At 37.5% G+C, this 19,502-nt stretch overlaps 1 protein-coding gene and 1 long non-coding RNA gene across 2 annotated transcripts in view; both read right to left on the bottom strand.

Annotated features, from left to right (window-relative positions):
• Window positions 1-79: 79 nt before the first annotated feature.
• Window positions 80-3,106, bottom strand: LOC134797406 (uncharacterized). The gene is made up of 2 exons (XR_010145077.1): window positions 2,720-3,106; window positions 80-1,635 (listed from the first exon to the last, which is right to left on the bottom strand). It is a non-coding gene; the product is annotated as an uncharacterized LOC134797406 (long non-coding RNA).
• A 2,472-nt stretch (window positions 3,107-5,578) lies between these two features.
• Window positions 5,579-19,502, bottom strand: part of LOC134797449 (espin) — a 97,593-nt gene continuing 83,669 nt past the window's right edge. Inside the window, exons 12-15 of the mRNA XM_063769690.1 lie at window positions 18,393-18,952; window positions 9,079-9,287; window positions 8,291-8,478; window positions 5,579-7,303 (exon numbers count right to left, since the gene is read on the bottom strand). Of these exons, the coding sequence (XP_063625760.1) occupies window positions 7,203-7,303; window positions 8,291-8,478; window positions 9,079-9,287; window positions 18,393-18,952 (1,058 nt within the window). The 3' untranslated portion in view covers window positions 5,579-7,202. The remainder of the gene's footprint in view (window positions 7,304-8,290; window positions 8,479-9,078; window positions 9,288-18,392; window positions 18,953-19,502) is intronic.

Raw genomic sequence — 19,502 nt, forward strand, 5'->3', positions numbered from 1 at the left:
ATGACCACCAAGTACTTGCCTTTAGCACCTTTAACTAATGTTAATGTAGATGCTAGGTAGATAATAACACATTATAATCCTCAGTTAATTTATTCGAATTTATATTAATTTATTCTATTAAATCGCGTTGTGAAAAACTGAGAATGTAATCTCTGCCCCATATGCGTAAAAATTAACAGCTATTGAAAAATCAGTACCCTTACTTAGTTTTGCTGTAGCATGTTTGGAATGAATTACACATTTTAGACTTAATCTTTTCTAGCACATTGACCAGTTCTATATCAGTGTTAGTCATAATATCTGTTTTTACCGGATTTTGCATTTTATTAGGTATTCTTCTTATTTCGTCTTTTAAAGCATCATCCACCAACGTTTTAACATGGTTAACAGTCGCATCAACAAATTTAATAAGTCTTGCCACTTTTGCATCAATGTCAGGCATAGAATCCAGATTAAGTTTATAAATTTCATTTATAAACGTTTCATTAAATTTCTTATTCACCCGATTATTTGTATCCACCATAAACAGCAAAAACTTATTTTGTTCGCTGCTGCTTTCTTTCGACACGTCAACTAGATACATCTTTTTGTAGTTATGAAACACTAGATCGATCGTACCTAAAATATTGGCTGAAAAATCAGCTAAAAACATTTTTAATTCAAAGGGGCAGATTGAATGAATTTGACATTTGGTACTATGATTTCTGTCGCGAAGTATGGATGGAAATTTATAAGGCATAGAACTTTTGTTATCCTTTTTCGGTTCCTTTAATTTTTTTTTAACAACATTGCATTGTAGATCGTCTTGCATGGTAAATTTTTTGAAAGAATGGTGCATTTCAAAAAATAATTCCCGTAAATCCGCAAGAAACTTTGAGTTCTCTTTGCTGCCAAAACGATATCTATCAATTAGTTTATCGAATTCGCTTTTGTATGACTGTAACATTGACTTTATGGCTGCCTGTTCAGGTTTGCCTACTCTGAACCTCATATTTGACGACAGATCTTCAGATGATCTGAAAATGCACTTGTGATTAATTTGATTTATCACTTTATCGAAAGCATTGCTTATTAAACTTTTCGTTTTATTAGATATTTGTTCTTTATGTAACAGATTTCCTATTTTATGTTGCAATTGTTTATACTTTTCAGAACGGTCATTGGTAACGTTGGTTGTTATTGGTTTTGGATCAATATTCCTTCTATTAGGTTTAACTTCAGTTGAACTCTGATATTGTAATATAATGGTTTCTTCACTGTCCTCTATAAGTGCTTCGTCGTTAGGATTAAATCTTTTTTGTATTTTGTCTTGTGGGTTAATGTTCTTCAAAATTGAAGAATCTTGTAGATTCTTAACAACGTCATCTATAAATATTTCTTGGCTATAATCTGTAAGTGATATTTCGTTGTCCGTATCATTATCACCATTTTGTACTTTTTTCTTGTATTGTTTCTCAATTTTGTTTGGAGTTAAATAATCTTGCACATCGTCTCCAGAAACTTGTAAATTGACGGACTTCAGAATCGGCGCAACGAGGTTTTCGATGACGGAGTATATATCTTTAAGAGGAACTGAGTTTTCTTTTGCATTGGCAGTCTTGAACACAATAAGAACGACCAAAGCGTGTATCAAACCTAAAAAGTGAAAAGTTTAAAAGCACAGGAATTCTACGAAAACTATTAATTAATTCAGGGGGCCGATTTTTGAATTTCGAGCATTCGATTTCGTCACTCGAAAATCGGTGGAAAACAGCGAAATGCAAATTTTTGAAATACGAGCGATAGAAATTGGGAATCGAGTGGTATTGACCACTCGTTTCCATTTGTATTAGTAGAATTTAAATGCCAGGTACTGGAGATATTATTGAACGAAATACACGAAATCGAGCGGTCGAAATTAAAAAATCGACTCCCAGTAAATAAAATGTTTACCGGGAAGATCACTAAGTATTATACAAAAATATGTACTGGCACTTTTGCTATGGCCTAGATATGGCCCAGAAAGCGACCGAAGTTAAGCAAGATGCCAGCTATCAAGAAAGACAGAACAGTTCGGTTATCTCGAAAACCACGAAACTTTTACTATAGACCTATAAGTGCATTTGGTGCCAGCCTATGGTGCCCTGTCGGTGGTTAGGTTGTCCATTAATAAAATTACTGGGCACCCATATACATGAAAGATTGAGAGAATCGTATTTCGTCTTCAGATTAATTCAAATTCAAAATATATTTACTTATTTCAAGAAATTAATATTACAATATAGGCTCAGCCTGTGGGGGGATCTTAGCGAAATACAGAGTACTGATATGTCGCGGCTATTATTTTAACAGAATAGGTATATTATAATTAGGTACCTACCTACCTATTCTATTACTTCTCTTCATGGCGACTATGCGTATACAAATTACGCTCATATCGGCTTTTACGACATCGAGCCATCGCTTTTTTGGTCTGCCGTGGGGTCGGGATTTGGAAAAGTAATCAAAGATGGCAGATACTTTTGGCGCGTTGTTTCACCCGCTACTATTAATGGTGTCTGTACACCTATCAATAGGTGTACCTACATACCTATAGGTATTGATTGTGTCAAACCTCTCATGTGATCTTGTACGCGTCACTGGGAGGGTGGCTGCAGTGTGCTAGAGATCGCTCCTTATGGCGGTTTATGGGATAGGCCTATGTCCAGTCCAGCAGTGGACGTCCGTGGCTGATACGTACCTATGTGTTAAATTAAACAACATTTCTGACCTTTAATTAATAACGAGCACTTTATCATATCGATTTTCTTCTGCAGTTTACTATATAAAGCTGTTTCCATCGCGGCCGTTATTTCTGAAACTGTTTACGAGATCTCGTTACCCGCGCCGCACTTGAAGTAATAAATTCGATATTTTACTACAGCAATGCGAATGTTTTAGTTGGCTTTACTTTGCGACAGTTATTGCTTAATGCATTTTACGACTCTGTTTATATCCAGAAAGGCCTTACGAAACCTGATTTTTAATACCTAGTTGCTATAAAACTTTTACTAATGCCACGAGAAAGTTTACATGCAAGACTTTGTATGATATAATAATCCTTGATATTGTAACATGTTGTACATTTCCGGTACACGACGGCTTAAGGGAGTTATGTATGTATGTAATTATGGAATATTATTTTGATTGTGTATACCATTGGAACCTACCTACTAGACTATAAGTACCTATACCTATTACTTGCCAAAATAACGGTGTTCCACAGGGAAACTTATTTTGCCTTTAAATATGTATATAGATCGATTTCATCTTTGACTTCTTAAACTTCTCATGGCTTCTAAGGCATTATGTAGCGATTTCTTACGCCATTAAGGCATTTTAAATGTGAACATTATAATGGGCTAAACTCGCTGAGAATCATCAATTAATTGTGTAATTATGAATAAATATATTGATTTATGAAATATTAAAAAAAAACCGGCCAAGTGCGAGTCGGACTCGCAAACGAAGGGTTCCGTAACGTAGGGGTAGGGTTCATTATCTATAAAAACGGTCACCCATCCAAGTACTGACCCCGCCCGACGTTGCTTAACTTTGGTCAAAAATCACGTTTGTTGTATGGGAGCCCCACTTAAATCTTTATTTTATTCTATTTTTAGTATTTGTTGTTATAGCGGCAACAGAAATACATCATCTGTGAAAATTTCAACTGTCTAGCTATCACGGTTCGTGAGATACAGCCTGGTGACAGACAGACGGACGGACGGACGGACAGCGGAGTCTTAGTAATAGGGTCCCGTTTTACCCTTTGGGTACGGAACCCTAAAAATTAAGTTCATGCTTTTACAAATTAGTAATCTACAGTGAAACCTGGATAAGTGAGACTTCAAGGGACGAGCAGATTTAATTTGTCTCAGTTAAAGAGGTAGGTATTCCACTTACCCAGGCTCTCAGTTAGCCAGGTACAAATAAATGAATGTCTCATTTACAGAGGGTTCCATTAATAGAGGTGGTTAATAATAATAAGGTATTTTGTAATTATCTTTAAAAATAAATAAGGTAAAATAATCCTTGTCCCTAAATATTTTTTAAGTCTGTTTAAATATTTCTTTGAATTTATTTTGAATGATTTTCCAAAGGATAGATATTTTAAAATTAAATTAAATTTGATATTTAAGGACTTCATTGCGTCTTAGAAATTTATTAAATGAAAATTTGTTATTCGTGTTACTTATCAGCTTTCGTTTCGATAGTCTTAACTACATAAAGTAACTAAATCAAACTTGAAGTCGTTTAGACACAATTAAGCAAATGCGGAATTTGTGGATAGACTAAGAGTTAGTAAGAATACGGAAACTGATCAATAAAGTCCAAGTTAGAGAGGTCATAGATTAACGTTATCTCAGATACAGAGGTCAATTCCTATAAAATTCTAAAAAAACAATTAGGAAAATCTAATTAGGGTTCCGTACCCAAAGGGTAAAACGGGACCCTATTACTAAGACTCCGCTGTCCGTCCGTCCGTCCGCCCGTCCGTCTGTCACCAGGCTGTATCTCGTGATCTGTGATAGCTAGACAGCTGAAATTTTCACAGATGATGTATTTCTGTTGCCGCTATAACAACAAATACTAATAAAAACAGAATAAAATAAAGATTTAAATGGGGCTCCCATACAACAAACGTGATTTTTGACCGAAGTTAAGCAACGTCGGGCGGGGTCAGTACTTGGATGGGTGACCGTTTTTATAGATAATGGTACGGAACCATTCGTGTGCGAGTCCGACTCGCACTTGGCCGGTTTTTCTTATAAATATAGTCTCCGTAAAAGAGGTAAAATACACTCTCTGTCTCAATTATAGAGGTAAATGTGACTATAAAATCACAACAACTAATCCCAGTTATAGAGGTTCGTTTTATCTCACTAACAGAGGTAATTCAGTGCTAAAGTGTCGGGACCGCACCATGAGTCCCAGCTATAGAGGTTTCTCACATATCCAGGTCCCACTTAACCAGGTTTCACTGTATTTAAATCTCTAGCGGCCCACCATAATATCAAGTAATATTGGCATTATAAGTACTTAATTTAAATGTAATACAATTGATTAACAATATAATTGAATTAGCTTTGTTCCGAAATCGAACGACACAAAACAATTGCAAATCTGTTCGAATAAAAAATGTCTTAAATTTCATTGAAGGTACCAAAGTAATTTATAAGGACCGTGAGACGCTAGGAGGTTAAAGCGGTATCCAGACGGGATGATCAAATCGACCGATTTGATCAGAAATGAAATTGGTGTCAATCTCCAATTTAATCACCAATTTTAGATTTATGGTGATATTAGAGCCCTCTTAATTGAAAAAATGCCCCAGAACGAAAATACTGGCGCCACAAATTGGTATTCTTGCATCCGCACCTCTATTTATCGGTAATATCAGTCATTATCGGCGGTTGAATTCGGCGTGCCAAATTGGCGTTTGCGTCCGCACGTCCTGATTCGATCGTGCAATTTAATCAGATTGGCGAAAAATTGACTAGTCTGGAATTCTGGATACCGCTTTAAAATAAAAGTTGGTTTGGTACCAAATAAAACAATATTAAAGCAACAGCACTTTTATTAACAAAAAACATAAATCGTTTATACAAGTTACACAAAACGTTACGACGTATAATCTCGGACATAAGTTAGCAAAGCCCTCGAACTTAATCTAATATTGCAACCATGGTATCACTTGCATTTTAGAAAACTCTTAGAAATACATACAGTCATTAAATATTTTTTCTTAATTTAAAAGTTATTTTAAGGTTCCACTTAACATTTAAAGCCGATAATTTCATAATTGTTTTGGTCTACAAATATTTTTAATTTAAAGACTGATTAAAATAGTATTTTTTTTAAACAGGTATCTTCAATATCTCATTTATTACACATAGAAATTATATTTCCAGTAATATTAACTTAAAAATTTAGTAAAAGTATAAAAGTGTATAATTAGAAAATATAAGAATGTATTTACATCGCATGTTCACTAATTAGATAAACTATAATTACTTACAAATATTTTTCTATGAACGAAAATGTTTGTAATTAATTTCTGAAATACACAATCAGCATCAACGAAGGATCTTTTAATAATCAAAACTCTTCATGGAAAGAATTTGGATTAAATTTTGAAATGGATATATTTGGACCGCTGCTTAACTTATTTAAGTACTAACTAATAACTAGCAGCTTATTCGTGTCGGCTATACAATGCTTTTATGGCATTTCACCTAAGCTATGCCTGGACAAAGTAAACCTAGCCAAGCACTTTATCGACAAGCTAAACTTTCAGAAGCAGTTTTCTTTAATATTGTATATTTTATACAATTTCCATATTAAATGTTCATAATTATTGTATTATATGACATCAGGGGCCCGTTTCTCTAAAGCTTGTAATACAAGCGGATGTAACTTTTTGACAGATTTTGTTAGAAAGGGACTTCCACTTGTATTACAAGTTACAAGCTTTTGAGAAACTGACAGTAAAGTGTGGCTAGGTTGCCTTTATCTGGGCTCTATCACTATTCGATAGATATTTAGATAACCGTGCGATAAAAGTCACCGTTGTAGAACTACATAACGCCTTCGGTCACCCCAATCTGTCTACAATATTATATATACCTCTATTCTTAATTTTTATTCAAGAGTCATTCGATCATAATGTAAAATTAGCCACTGACAAATATATCTTCATATATATGGACCGAAAAAGCCAATTCAGCCAATTCTTTTGACATTCTTGTAGATTTTGAGGCCCAGCCGCCCATGGGACATCCTCAGGAGTTTGAACCACCCATCATTGTCGTTTTTGACATTTTGCAATAGTTCACTAGCTTTAGTACAGATTCTAGTTTCTTATCTCAAATGTCTTCCAACTACAGCCCTTGGGCCCTTACTATCGCCCGTGAGAAGTCTGGAAGGCCGGCCGTGGCGGTCGATAATTTTTACAGACATCGCAGGCAAACGTGAGACGTGATCTACCTCCCCGCAAAATTCAACCTGATCCTATTACCCGACACTACAATAATCATCTGTAAAAGATGATGTGGCCAATAATGATTATGCCAATAGGTGCCATCAAATATACATAAAAATATGGAGTGGACAAAGAATTGGCGAGTTTATGAGTGGCTAGATTGGGGCGTCTTCCAGCTAGGGAAACTTACAACCTAACTAAGCTATTCGAGCAGATTCAGCTTGCTGTTGGTTTTGCGCAGCTGCGCTCGCCACGGGATGATCTTTGCGTCTGCGTCTTCTTCGTGTTTACCATTTGTGAGGCCTGGAAAAGAGGTTTTAATTTGCAGCTTTATTAAAGAGAGAAATAATAAGACGCAAATGGGCATTATCTAGTACAAAAGATCTTCCAATAACTGCAGGACTTTTTTGATCTCAAGAAGTTTTAACTCATCCCAGCTTATAAAGAGTCCGGCTAGACTGGCTATAGAGGCTCAGTTTTATTGGTCGGTAGGGCCCGCATGCGGGGTATGAGAGATTTCCATAAAACATGCCATAAAGGCCCGCATTCAGAAACTGTCTTCATTAGTCGATAGACCCCGCATGCGGGGTGCGATATTACCAAAACGCATGCCATTATGAGTTTTACCGCCTTAAGTACCCTATGGCGAGTCACCGCACGCTGTATATCAAACGAGTTAAGTATTGAGCAAGGGCAATCCGATGTGCATGGAAGTAAAAAATGGATGGCTTTACCATTACAATGCTCAGTAGAGAGTTTGGCCTCCGAGGGCGCCCGCATGGGTTGCGAGGGGGTGTCGTAGCATAGCGTACCTAACGTTGTCTATGGACACGGCCCTCTACATGCCGATGGGGGTACAACACAGTTTACAGTACTCACCATTACAGTGGTCAGTAGAGAGTTTGGCCTATGACGACGCCCGCATAGACTGCGAGAGGGTGTCGTAGCATAGCCTAGTATTGTCTATGGACGCGGCCCTCTGCGTGCCGATGGGGTACGACCCAGTTTACAGTACTGACCATTACAATGCTCAGTAGAGAGTTTGGCCTCCGACGGCGCCCGCACGGGCTGCGAGGGGGTGTTGTAGCATAGCGTAATGTTGTCGATGGACACGGCCCTCTGCGTGCCGATGGGGTACGACACAGTTTATAGTACTCACCATTACAATGCTCGGTAGAGAGTTTAGCCTCCGACGGCGCCCGCACGGGCTGCGAGGGGGTGTCGTAGCATGGCGTAATGTTGTCTATGGACACGGCCCTCTGCGTGCCGTTGGGGTACGACACAGTTTACAGTACTCACCATTACAATGCTCAGTAGAGAGTTTGGCCTCCGACGGCGCCCGCACGGGCTGCGAGGGGGTGTCGTAGCATAGCGTAATGTTGTCTATGGACACGGCCCTCTGCGTGCCGTTGGGGTACGCGCGCCATTCGCCGTTCGTCCCGTTAGTTTCTTCCACTTTCGGGGTGTAGAGGGTTTGCCTGGAAATATGATAGGTTTCATAACTTGGCTTAGGTATATTATAGTAGGTATCTACTTATATTTATGTAGCTGCTTTCTTCTGTAATGATAGTTATTCGATTGTAATAATTTAAAGTCGTTTTCACGCGATGTCTGGCAAGTTTTGAATGGTAATTGGAGGAAAGAAATGGCGCCGTAGCCGTATAAAGCCAAACTATAAATTTTACAGTCATTTACTAAGGGCCACTTCCACCATCCCACTAACCCGGGGTTAACCCGTTAAACCGTTAACCCAGTGGCAATTTGTACGGTACCAAATATATCTGACACGATCTTATTTGTATAGCCATAAGAGCGTGTCACATATTTTTGCGGCCTTCGTAGAGTAACATATTATTGCAGGTGACTGTACCGGGTTAGTGGGATGGTGCAAGTGGCGCTAATAAAGCAAATTATAGATCATATTACCTTACAGAGAAGTTTATGGGATCCTGACTATAGTAGGTATATTTTTCTTTACTTATTTATTTCTTTACTTAAAGATCAACATATTATTATGATAAACCCCCTCTCTAAATCCCTCCTCGCCTCAACTCTCCGTGTCACTATATGCCGCTTACCTCAACCTATTCTCCGCTTCCTCCCTCCTAGCCAGCAGCTGCCGCTTCCACGCCGGCACCGCCGCCGCGCGTCTCCTCTCCGCTTCACCCGCCAGTTCCCTCTCCAAGTCCCTCCTGGCCTTCTCCGCCGCTCTTCGTGCCAGCATCTGCCGCTTCCATGCCGGAATCACGTTCCCTGCGGCGTCCCGTTCCGGTACCTGGGGGCAACCCTGCGTCGACCAGCCGAATTGATTGCTTCAGTTCTTAGGGTTGATTCAATTTGCCTTTGTACATAGCTAAGCGTTAAGCGATTTAGTGAAATTAGTAGGTTTGAATGTTGGTATTAGAGTATTATACAGTGATTGAATCAACCCTAGTATCTTAGAATTATAGGTTTGGATGAGTTAAGTCAAATTAAAATGACAATAGGGTTTAATCAAGTGTCAAAAAGGTCGAGGTGATAGCGAACTAAAGATATTTCTTATTATACGTAAAGGTAAGTGATCGTGGTTAGGTAATGGTAGGTAAGGTAAATTTCGTAGCTAGTATGTTAAATTTTAATTCCTGATAACGTATGGCCGCTCCAAACGTCCACCGATAATCGCATGCGATTTGCAATACATTGCGGTATTTCATCAATCGATTGAATTCGTTGCTTCTAAAATACTTAGCCGGCAATTATCTAAAATCGCATGCTATTTGTTGCAACGGTTGTAGAAGCCTTAGGGCTGATTTAGACGGCGCGCGAACTCGCATGCGATTTTAGTTACATTGCGGACTGTTGGTTACGTCCAATTCAACAGACCCATCAAAAACCGCAATGTAGTGAAACTCGCATGCGAGTTCTCGCATTGTCTAAATGAGCCCTTAATGTGACGGATCCACGACCTTGACAGTATAGAAACTTGCAAATCGCAAACGAATATTTCTCATATTAATAATATTGGATAAGGATCCCGTTACAGTCACGGTCAGCGGCCGCGCATCGCGTGTGATGCAACGTTACGTGTCAGAATAACGGTGCTTTTTCAGCTCAGACGTACGTTAAGCTAATCTAAACTAGCTTTATGTTTTTTTATACCACAATGGGGTCTGCCAGACTTTTTACTCAGCATTAATAGAGGAAATCAAGGAATAGTAACTTTATCCTTCAATTTAAATAAGGTAAAAGCACCAATGATCGACGCTGCACCAATGTTCGACATGGCACTTATGTCAAAGTAATAATATAGTTTAAGTTTGAACAACGATAATTTTCTTTATTCAAAATTAATTCCTGTCACTTTGACCTAAAGTACTTATGTCGAACACTGGCTAAAAGTGTCGATCATTGGTGGTTTTCCCTTAGGCAATTTGCAAAAACTAATACCATTGATAAATGGTACTGGTACAGTATATACGGTGGCCAAAAAATAACTGCATTCCCGTTGCTAGGGAGGTTTTAGGATTATACTGAGCAACTTTCACTATGGGACCAACCCCGAAATCGCGAAAAAAAGTTTGACCGTTTCATACATTTTGGCTGGTCCATTTTCTATGGAAGGGTAAAATTTTTTTTTGCGATTTCAGGGTTGGTCCCATAGTAAAAGTTGCTCAGTATAATCCCAAAACCTCCCTGGCAACGGGAATGCAGTTATTTTTTAGCCACCCTGTATAGGCAACACGTAAATTGCAATAGATAAAAATCAGCTTTTCCATAAAACACTTAAAAGGAATAAAATTCAACAACTGACTTGATATTTGTGCAAAAAACGCATTCCTTTGAGCTAATGGGAAGCGCTTCGCGGAATTGGCTCAGCAATCGGATATACTGACTCCTAAAAAAACGGAACATCTAGACATAATAAGGAAACGTATAAATCTGGCAAGAAGTGATGAAGCATTATGTAAAGATCTAATTAGCCCGCGTATCATTGGAAAGCCGTGATTACGGTAAAAGTGCGTGGTGGTGGAGAACGGTAGAAATCGCAGTCGAGTGGTTTTCGATGCTTCATGTCCTCAAATATACTTGAGAGTGAGACATGTTTATTTTACGCATTTTAGCTTAAATCGGAATGAATCATTAGTTTTGGCGGAAGCTTAACAAATAAAGTAAAGAGTGAGACCTATAGAAAGTTCATTGACTTTTCCGATTTGATATTAAAACTAATATTCTTTGGATTTCGCTGCGAACTTTAACCTAAGTGTAGGTACGATATTTATTAAACCTAGGTATTCTGAATGTTAACCCTTTGAACGTCACGGCTATCGTGCCCGGCGCGTCACCGTGAACCTTACCGGAATGCACGAAGGTTGATATTGGGCTGTGTGGCGGTCAAAAGGTTAAAGGCCGGCTGCATCAAACCGTCTGACACGGTCAATAGTACGCTAATTTTTTTAGCATGGAAACTTTCATAGTTCTCTGCTGTCGCCGATTTTGGTTTTATTTTGTGCCATTAAATATTATTATCAGAGGCCACCACACTCAGTTGATCATATACATAGGCATAAAATTCAATACGAAATCTTTTTTTATTTCTTTTTCATAACTTAAATAGGTAACTCCAAGGCTGTTGTAGTAAGCCAGATAATTATAGGGTCAAGTAAAAGCGCAAGGTAGCGAGTATTTTATAAACCTTAAGTATACTCGAAAAGTCGTAATATACATATAGGTACGTATCGGTGGGCGGATAGAGTGGAGGCAGAACTCCGGGAGCCCGGCGTCAGTGAAAGCTGGCGTGAATCCGCGCAGGACCGGGTAAAATGGCGTGCTCTTGTGTTGGAGGCCAAGACTCATGGGTCATCGCGCCAAACTAGTAACTAAGTATAATATGAATAGCGTGCAACCGTGCACACCATCAGCTCAAAAATATTTTGTTGATATTTAAAATCAATTAATAAAATAAGCACGTTCGCACGAATAATCTACCTAAATCAGCCCACGATTATGTAAGAAACCTCAACATTAATCTAGATTAATAACGCCGAGACACCCAAACTATAATTACGTTCACTTGATGATTACTTCCTGTTGTGATGTGTTGGGTATAGTTACGTTAATCGTGCTATATTAACAAAATAGCACGATTATAGCAGCATCATTGTTACGTTGAATACCTAAGTAATATGTATATCGTAGTTAAACTTCTGTAAGTTTTGACAAATCGAGTTAAATTAATTGACTTGAAAAATATTCTTACCCAAAAAATACCTCACTGTGGTTTGTTTACATTTTGTTAAATACCTAAAATAAATAAATAAATATTTGGGACATCTTACACAAATCGACCTAGCCCCAAACTAAGCATAGCTTGTACTATGGGTACTATACTAGGCGACGATATAAACATACTTATATAGATAAATACATACTTATATACATAGAAAACACCCATGACTCAGGAACAAATATTACACAAATAAATGCCCTTACCAGAATTCGAACCATCGGCTTCGCAGGCAGGGTCACTACACTCACTACCCACTAGACCAGACCGGTCGTCAAAACACTCTATAGGTTCGTATAACTCATAATTTTAAATTAATTGAATGAATCCTGTACACACGAATGTAAATAAAAGTCGTGAATCTCGAGAGAACCTCTTAGAAAGCGTGAACGCCACGTTCCTTTTAAATCTAGACCCAATTGATACGATGCATAAAAGAAGATTTCGCTTGCAGAATGCAACAATAAAGTTATTGTTGGAGTTTTGAATTCTGTGCATTAATTAGCTTCGTGATTTCGATTATGTAAGTAGTTCTTATTCTAAGAGGATAATGGTTACTGCTATTGAATGAAGATGAGACACTTTGATAATAAATAATCATTATTCAGGTTTTGAACAATATCGTATTAGACATGGTGTCCTAAATAGATAAATACTATCCGTACGAAAGGAATACGAAAATGGTACAAAATGAGCGGTTTTGATTGCTCGCTAGTCAAAAACATTATAACTATCTTCGGAATATTCCTTAATCTCGTAAGGCCTATCATACAATTTTTTCCTAATTTTAATTTGAACCTTCTTATGTAAGTGAGTTATGGATTTTATTTGTTTGGCAACGAATATGTAGGTACATGGGTTAATTTATATGAGAACATTAAATATGTATATTTTTCAGTCGCTCTTCATGCCACCTTGGGAGTTAGTCTAGCCTAGTTTTCGCATTAACCAGTTACCTACCTATTCTTTTCATAAGGGTCATAACATAGATTTAGATTTATTTATTTCATAATATGAAATTACAATATAAATTATTTTACACTAATCTATATGAATTTATATTATAAGTACATAAGTAGGGTACTTGTCTCTGACGATCGGGTACCTAATTAATAATTCCCACATTGGTACAGCAATTTTTATGCAGCTTTCCGCGTGATATTTTTATTTACAAAAGTTAGCGGTAAATATCAATTAATACACCGTACACCATTATAATTACTTGAGACTCGAAACATGATAACGTTATAAACTTAAAATGTTACTATTACAAATATAGGTACTTATTCCAACAATCATCAACTGATAACGATAATCCGATAGTGAACGAGTATGGTAATTGAAGAGTGTGCAGAAAGGTCGTTTCATCACATTGTTGCCAGAACTTAATTAACCTAATATTCATAAATTTCATTACGTAACGCTCATTAGCGATCATGTTTTCACCGTTGTTTTGGTCATATAAGGATTTAACGTTTAGGCTTCGCGGTTGTTTCATTCACAAGTCTGTAGAAATAATCCCTATCACAATGATATTTAATAGCAGCTAGCCAAAAAAGGGTTAGGCAGCTACATATTTAGATCGAAACTCGTCACACTAAAAAGAGTTTCAGCTCTATTGTCCTGAAAAGTGTTATACCTACCAAAAAGAATAGATAGTATAGAGGGGTCCTGTCATTGTAAATTTTGTAGTCACTGTAAATTTACTGCCATCTATCGACACACGACTAAAACTCAAAATGAAAACGTATAAAGTTATCAAAAAATGTATATATATGGATAAATGATTTTATTATTTTTATATCATTTTGATCCATGTTCATTCACTAATATCTATGTGTTAAAATTGTTAAATATGAAACGGTGTCGTCACGCCATCTAGCCGAGGATAGGCTAAAGGTGTGTGCGCCATCTATTCGAGAATGACTTTTGCTTCAATTCCGAGGCACGTTTTTTCCTTAGACTTTATTCGTCTTATACGAAGTTAGATATGTCTTTGTACCTACTAACACAGGAAAAGCTCAGATAGACTCTATCAACTATTTTTAAAACGAGCTCCATTGAATTTCTTGTTTGAATACACATTTTCGCCTTTTTTAAGTAAAATAATAAAATATATCCATGGAAAATAAGTATATTATGGAGTATTATGTAATTTGACGTTGTAATTTATTTATTCCCAAATTTATTGTTAACAAATATTGCAAAATGTCTTACATCAACATCATGCATTTCAAAAGCCCTTGCATAGGCAATATAGGCCTTTCATGCTGTCCTCAAACTTTTTCCCGCTTTAAATACCTATATCTTGTCAATTTGCTCACACCACAATAGCAGTGCATTGCCGATTATAAAGATAAAAAACATTGTGTATAAGTTTTTGCAACGAATTGTCCAACCATGAAATTGCTCAGGCCTTCGTAAATTGATTACGTTATTTTACGATACAAGTGCATACTTACACCTTGCTTAAGTTATTTCATTATGATGCCAAAATATAGTAAAGCGGCATAGTAATTATAAACGGTTTTCAATTATTTTTAACGGTTCATTGGTCAGTTGCGAGAATCTGCGGTTTTGTGTCCGCGATGAACATAATGGTGATCACCATTCGACTGTCATAAACATAGAGAAATATAGTAAGAATAAAGTGCTCACTCCATACATCAGTTTTGGTACCAAAACGACTATTATTTTCGTAGTCGACATCTAGCATCGAGTAGCGGAATTATCAGTACCGCTAGTCGATACTAGATGTCTCTCGTGTGGCGACTCACGAAAATTGTAAAAGTTGAAAATAGAGTTCCCGTTAATCCGGTTATAATATTAGCTGAAAATTGTTGAGCATTAGACTTTTCGGTCGCCGCGACATCTATTGTCAAGTAGCAGTACTGATAATTCCGCTACTCGATGCTAGATGTCGACTACGAAAATAATAGTCGTTTTGGTACCAATTTTCTCTATGGTCGTAACGGAAAATAATGTAAAATATCTCGCAAATTGACGTATGTTCCTAAAATGTAGACTAAAGTAAATAGTCGTATAATGTAGGTATTTGAATATGTAAGTTGTGTCTGTATCTTCGAGGTATACGAATATACATATACCTAGTCTATGGATATATTTTACTTAACAAAGGTAAAAAATGTGTAAGTATTCTAACGGAAAATTGAATGAAGATCGTTCTAAAAATAGACGTTAAAGTCTAGCTGAGCTTCTCCGATTTTAGTATAGGAGCAATAGCACTTTTCGGGACAATACAGCCGAAATTAATATTTGTTATCCCCGTTCTTTTAAGATTCGATTCTTTCGAACCTCAAAAGCAGTGGTAATTAACTTTTTCTCCTATGATAAAAAGTTAATTAGGTTCCTATGATATCTAATATTACGGTACAATAATATGTAAACGACACTACAATTCAGTGCATAGTTACTCAGATCTAATTTTGGAGGAAAAAAATTACCACTACTTTTGAGGTTATTATTTTTTTTATCTGCGAAAAATGGACTACCTATAGTTGGTCAAGCAGATCTTGTCAGTAGAAAATGGCGGCAAATTTGAAAAATGTAGACGCGAAGGGATATCGTCTCATAGAAAATTTGAATTTCGCGCCTTTTTCTACTGACAAGATTTGCTTGACCAACTATATATAGGTACCTACAGGAACTACCCCCAAAATACAGATGTGCGAGTTGACGAAAGTTTCCAAAAAGTTGTAAAAGTTCTCGGACATTTCAGGAAAATCTTACAGGAAAAAGGAAACATTAATTTTGGAAATTGAACGTTTCGGTTTCCATACAATAATTTGAGACGTTTCTGAAATTTTTGTTTGTGTAGGTAGGTATGTAAGGTTTACTCGGGTAATTCCGAATGTCGAAAACTGTCGGATAATTCCGAAGAGAGACTTTTATTATGATGGAATTAAGGGTGATTTTCATCTGAATTTCGGAATTATCCGACATTCGGTATTACCCGAATACACCTTATATGGAAATTTCGCAATTTTAGAAACCGGCGGCACATCAGTAGATTGCATTGCAATTTAATTATTTACTGTATTGTTATTGTAATTTTATGTCACAATAAATATCGAATATTTTACTTCAAAAATATTAACAAATATGTCCGATGATCAATATACGATATTAGGTGATAAGTATCTTATTTATTCATTTACATTATATATGAAAATTGTTTAGAAACATAAATAAACTAAACATTTCATGGAATATAATCCAGGTGTCAATACACTTCACGCCTACTTAAAGTTAAATCAAAAAGATTTAATGATAAATCTCGTTTAATAACCTAAAGATCATTTCCTAAGATACTCCAATCAAAACCCGAGATCAACGTACTCAATTAATTAACTTTGAGATAATTACCTAAGCATGCAACAATTTCCTCCTACAAAAGAAGACATTTAAGTGACCAGAAGTCGATCTTATGGCTTTGTGATAAGGTTTAAAACGAAACAATAAAATACATTCCTTGCACGATGCATTTCGCGGATAGTCTCATACTTTGATAAGGACGTATATGTTTTAGTTTCATATTGTCTTACGCCTATATCGATATGGGGAAGGATTATCTTTAATCAATAAGGACGTATGTGTCTTTCGGTTTCATAGTGAGTTATGCTCTTTTAAAACTGAGACAGACGGGTAGGGGGGAAAATGGATCAGTGGGTTAGTGTACGGAAGCGGCGGAATGCTGACGGAGATGCATGTGGAGGAAATTTGACGTGTTTTGTTGACAGCTGGTGACATGACTGTATTGTGTATTAATACTTAGTGGCTTTTTGCAACCCGTGGTAAGGTCGACCACGGTGAGTTAGTCATATTTTTTATTGACACTATTGCTGTCTCTTTCTGTGATAAATAAAGTCAGATGAATCCAAAACATGAGATAAATGTTTCAACAATCGTGAATTTAAATATTAATTGTTTAAGTAAAAGGACTTAAACATGCCTGTAGTTTTACTTTTCCGAAGAACAACAGTTCCATTAGAAAATTTGCATCATTCTTGTGTTATTTACTATTTGCAATTGATAGCATGACCACTTCTTCTTTAAAAAAATCAATAGGTGGACATTTTCATTTAAATTGTACTTTAAAGCGCGACTTAAGTCGTGTTTCAGTAACGTCTAACCGTTACATTCCTGACAAAATGTATGGGATTTGACATTGACCGTCAGTTTTGTAAAGATTGCTAACCGGCCGTTAAAGGTGTTCAATTAAGTGAAAATGCCCAGGTACGAGTGTCGAGTATGTTTGTCAGTTTAAGTAAGTACAGTCAGCATAAATAGTAGCGGATGAAACAATGCTCAAAAAGTATCTGCCATCCGTTCGTGATTCTTTTCCAAATAGAGATAGGTATATCTCTACAGTTCGCGTTTCAAAGTACCTATCTGTCACAGTCTAAATTGTTCTGCATACAGGAATGCATGTTTTTGTTAAGCTATTACGAAACGGTATATATATTGCAGTCAAAAGTGTGAACTGGTCAAAAGAACTTTTAACCGACAAAAACAGGCAAAACTGCTTTTGACTGAGCATGTTGGTCAAAAGTAGTTTTACCTGAAAATCATACCTATTTCTGGCAGCAGTTTCGTTTTTTGGGCGTAGCAAAAAAAAATAACCCTAACCTACCTATCTCTGCGAGTACTTTTGACTGATAGAAACAGTCACAATTACCAATGATTTTCAGGTAAAACTACTTTTGACCAACATGCTCAGTCAAAAGCAGTTTTGCCTGTTTTTGTCGATTAAAAATTCTTTTGACCAGTTCACACTTTTGACTGCGACATATACACTTGACGCGTAGTCTAATCCGTTACTTTTAATGCTGACTGTACACCCGTCTTAGAATGAATTATAGACATCCGTTTTTTTAATATCTAACGCTAAGAATTGCAAAATAACTAAGTAAATAAGTAGGTAGGTAGTATTTACAAAATGTTATCAAAACTTGCATGTTAATTCCATAGATCTTTGTTTAGTGATCACGAAAAGATCAAAGTGTGCAAATAGAAAACAGAGAGTGCAGTCTCTCATGATTTCCTCCGTAACTTTCATTTAGAAAAGCAATATCACCTCGACCTTAAAAATAAAAACGCGACACTCACCTGATCGACGAAGTTCTCCGCTGTGAACCGCTTCGTGAACTCCGTGAACGTCTCCTTATCCTGAAGACTTTCCCTCCTCGCCCGCTCAACCTTCATCTTCTTGATCCCAGTGATATCCTTCGACATTTTCAGTTCTTCTATCAAGTCTATTTTCACGCTTTTGTAGTTCTCCGCTGCGCTCGGTAAGCATTGTAGGCTGACTGAGCGGGCGGGCGGCGGAGCGGAGAGCGTCTTAGCAGCCGGTGCGCGTAAGCGGACAGCGCACAGCTCGGCGCTGCTGATGGCTGCTAGCGGTTGGGCGGCGGTCATAGGCGGTTGCGGGGGTGGCGGAGGGGGCGCGTTATCGCTGAGCGCGGGCGGCGGCGGCGGGCGCGCCTCCGCCGCCGCGTCGTCCCGCTTGCACGGCGCCGTGATTGTTTTCAAGTACTCCGAGGGCTTGATCAGCCTGTCAGGCGCGTTATGGGGGAAGGCCGGCGGCACGAACGGAAGCACGGCTTGCTTGTTCACGAGATTGAGCCCGCGCGGCCGCTCCTCGTCTGCGGACGCCGAGCCGCGGCGAGCTGAAACATGGCGCCCGTTAGGAGGGGAGAGAAAGTCGCGCGCACGCACCCTGCGCCGACGCAACCATGCGTGCACGATCAATAATTTTTAAAACTCTTTAAACTATTTTGTAATAATTTAATTACATAACTAGTGTAAACAAAATCAACTAAAAAGACTTAACTAATCAATTAGGACTGATAAATGTTTGAACAAATTAATAACGATGAGATGGCATGTTCATTGAATTCAATAAACACAAGAGAATGAGTGTCAACACCACAATGCGTATAAAAACTGCTTATATCACTTGACACGCATCGTGCTGTCAACGGATGCTTTATGTCTCTGTAATTAAAGCTATTTTTCTCTGCTCAGTGATTAATTAAGTTGGTCGGTGGCGAGTAAATGGTGGAATGCTTGCTTGTCAATCGGTGCGTAAGGTTATTTTCTATAAAATTGTGTCTTCATTCGTTATTCATAGCTCGTCGCCTGTTTGTCATGCACATACGTTACAACACTTAGGCATAAAAGTATTCTTAGCTGCGTTAATTCGGAGGGGCTACCGCG

Source organism: Cydia splendana, chromosome 15 (assembly GCF_910591565.1).
Source record: "Cydia splendana chromosome 15, ilCydSple1.2, whole genome shotgun sequence".
Taxonomy (NCBI): Eukaryota; Metazoa; Arthropoda; class Insecta; order Lepidoptera; family Tortricidae; genus Cydia; species Cydia splendana.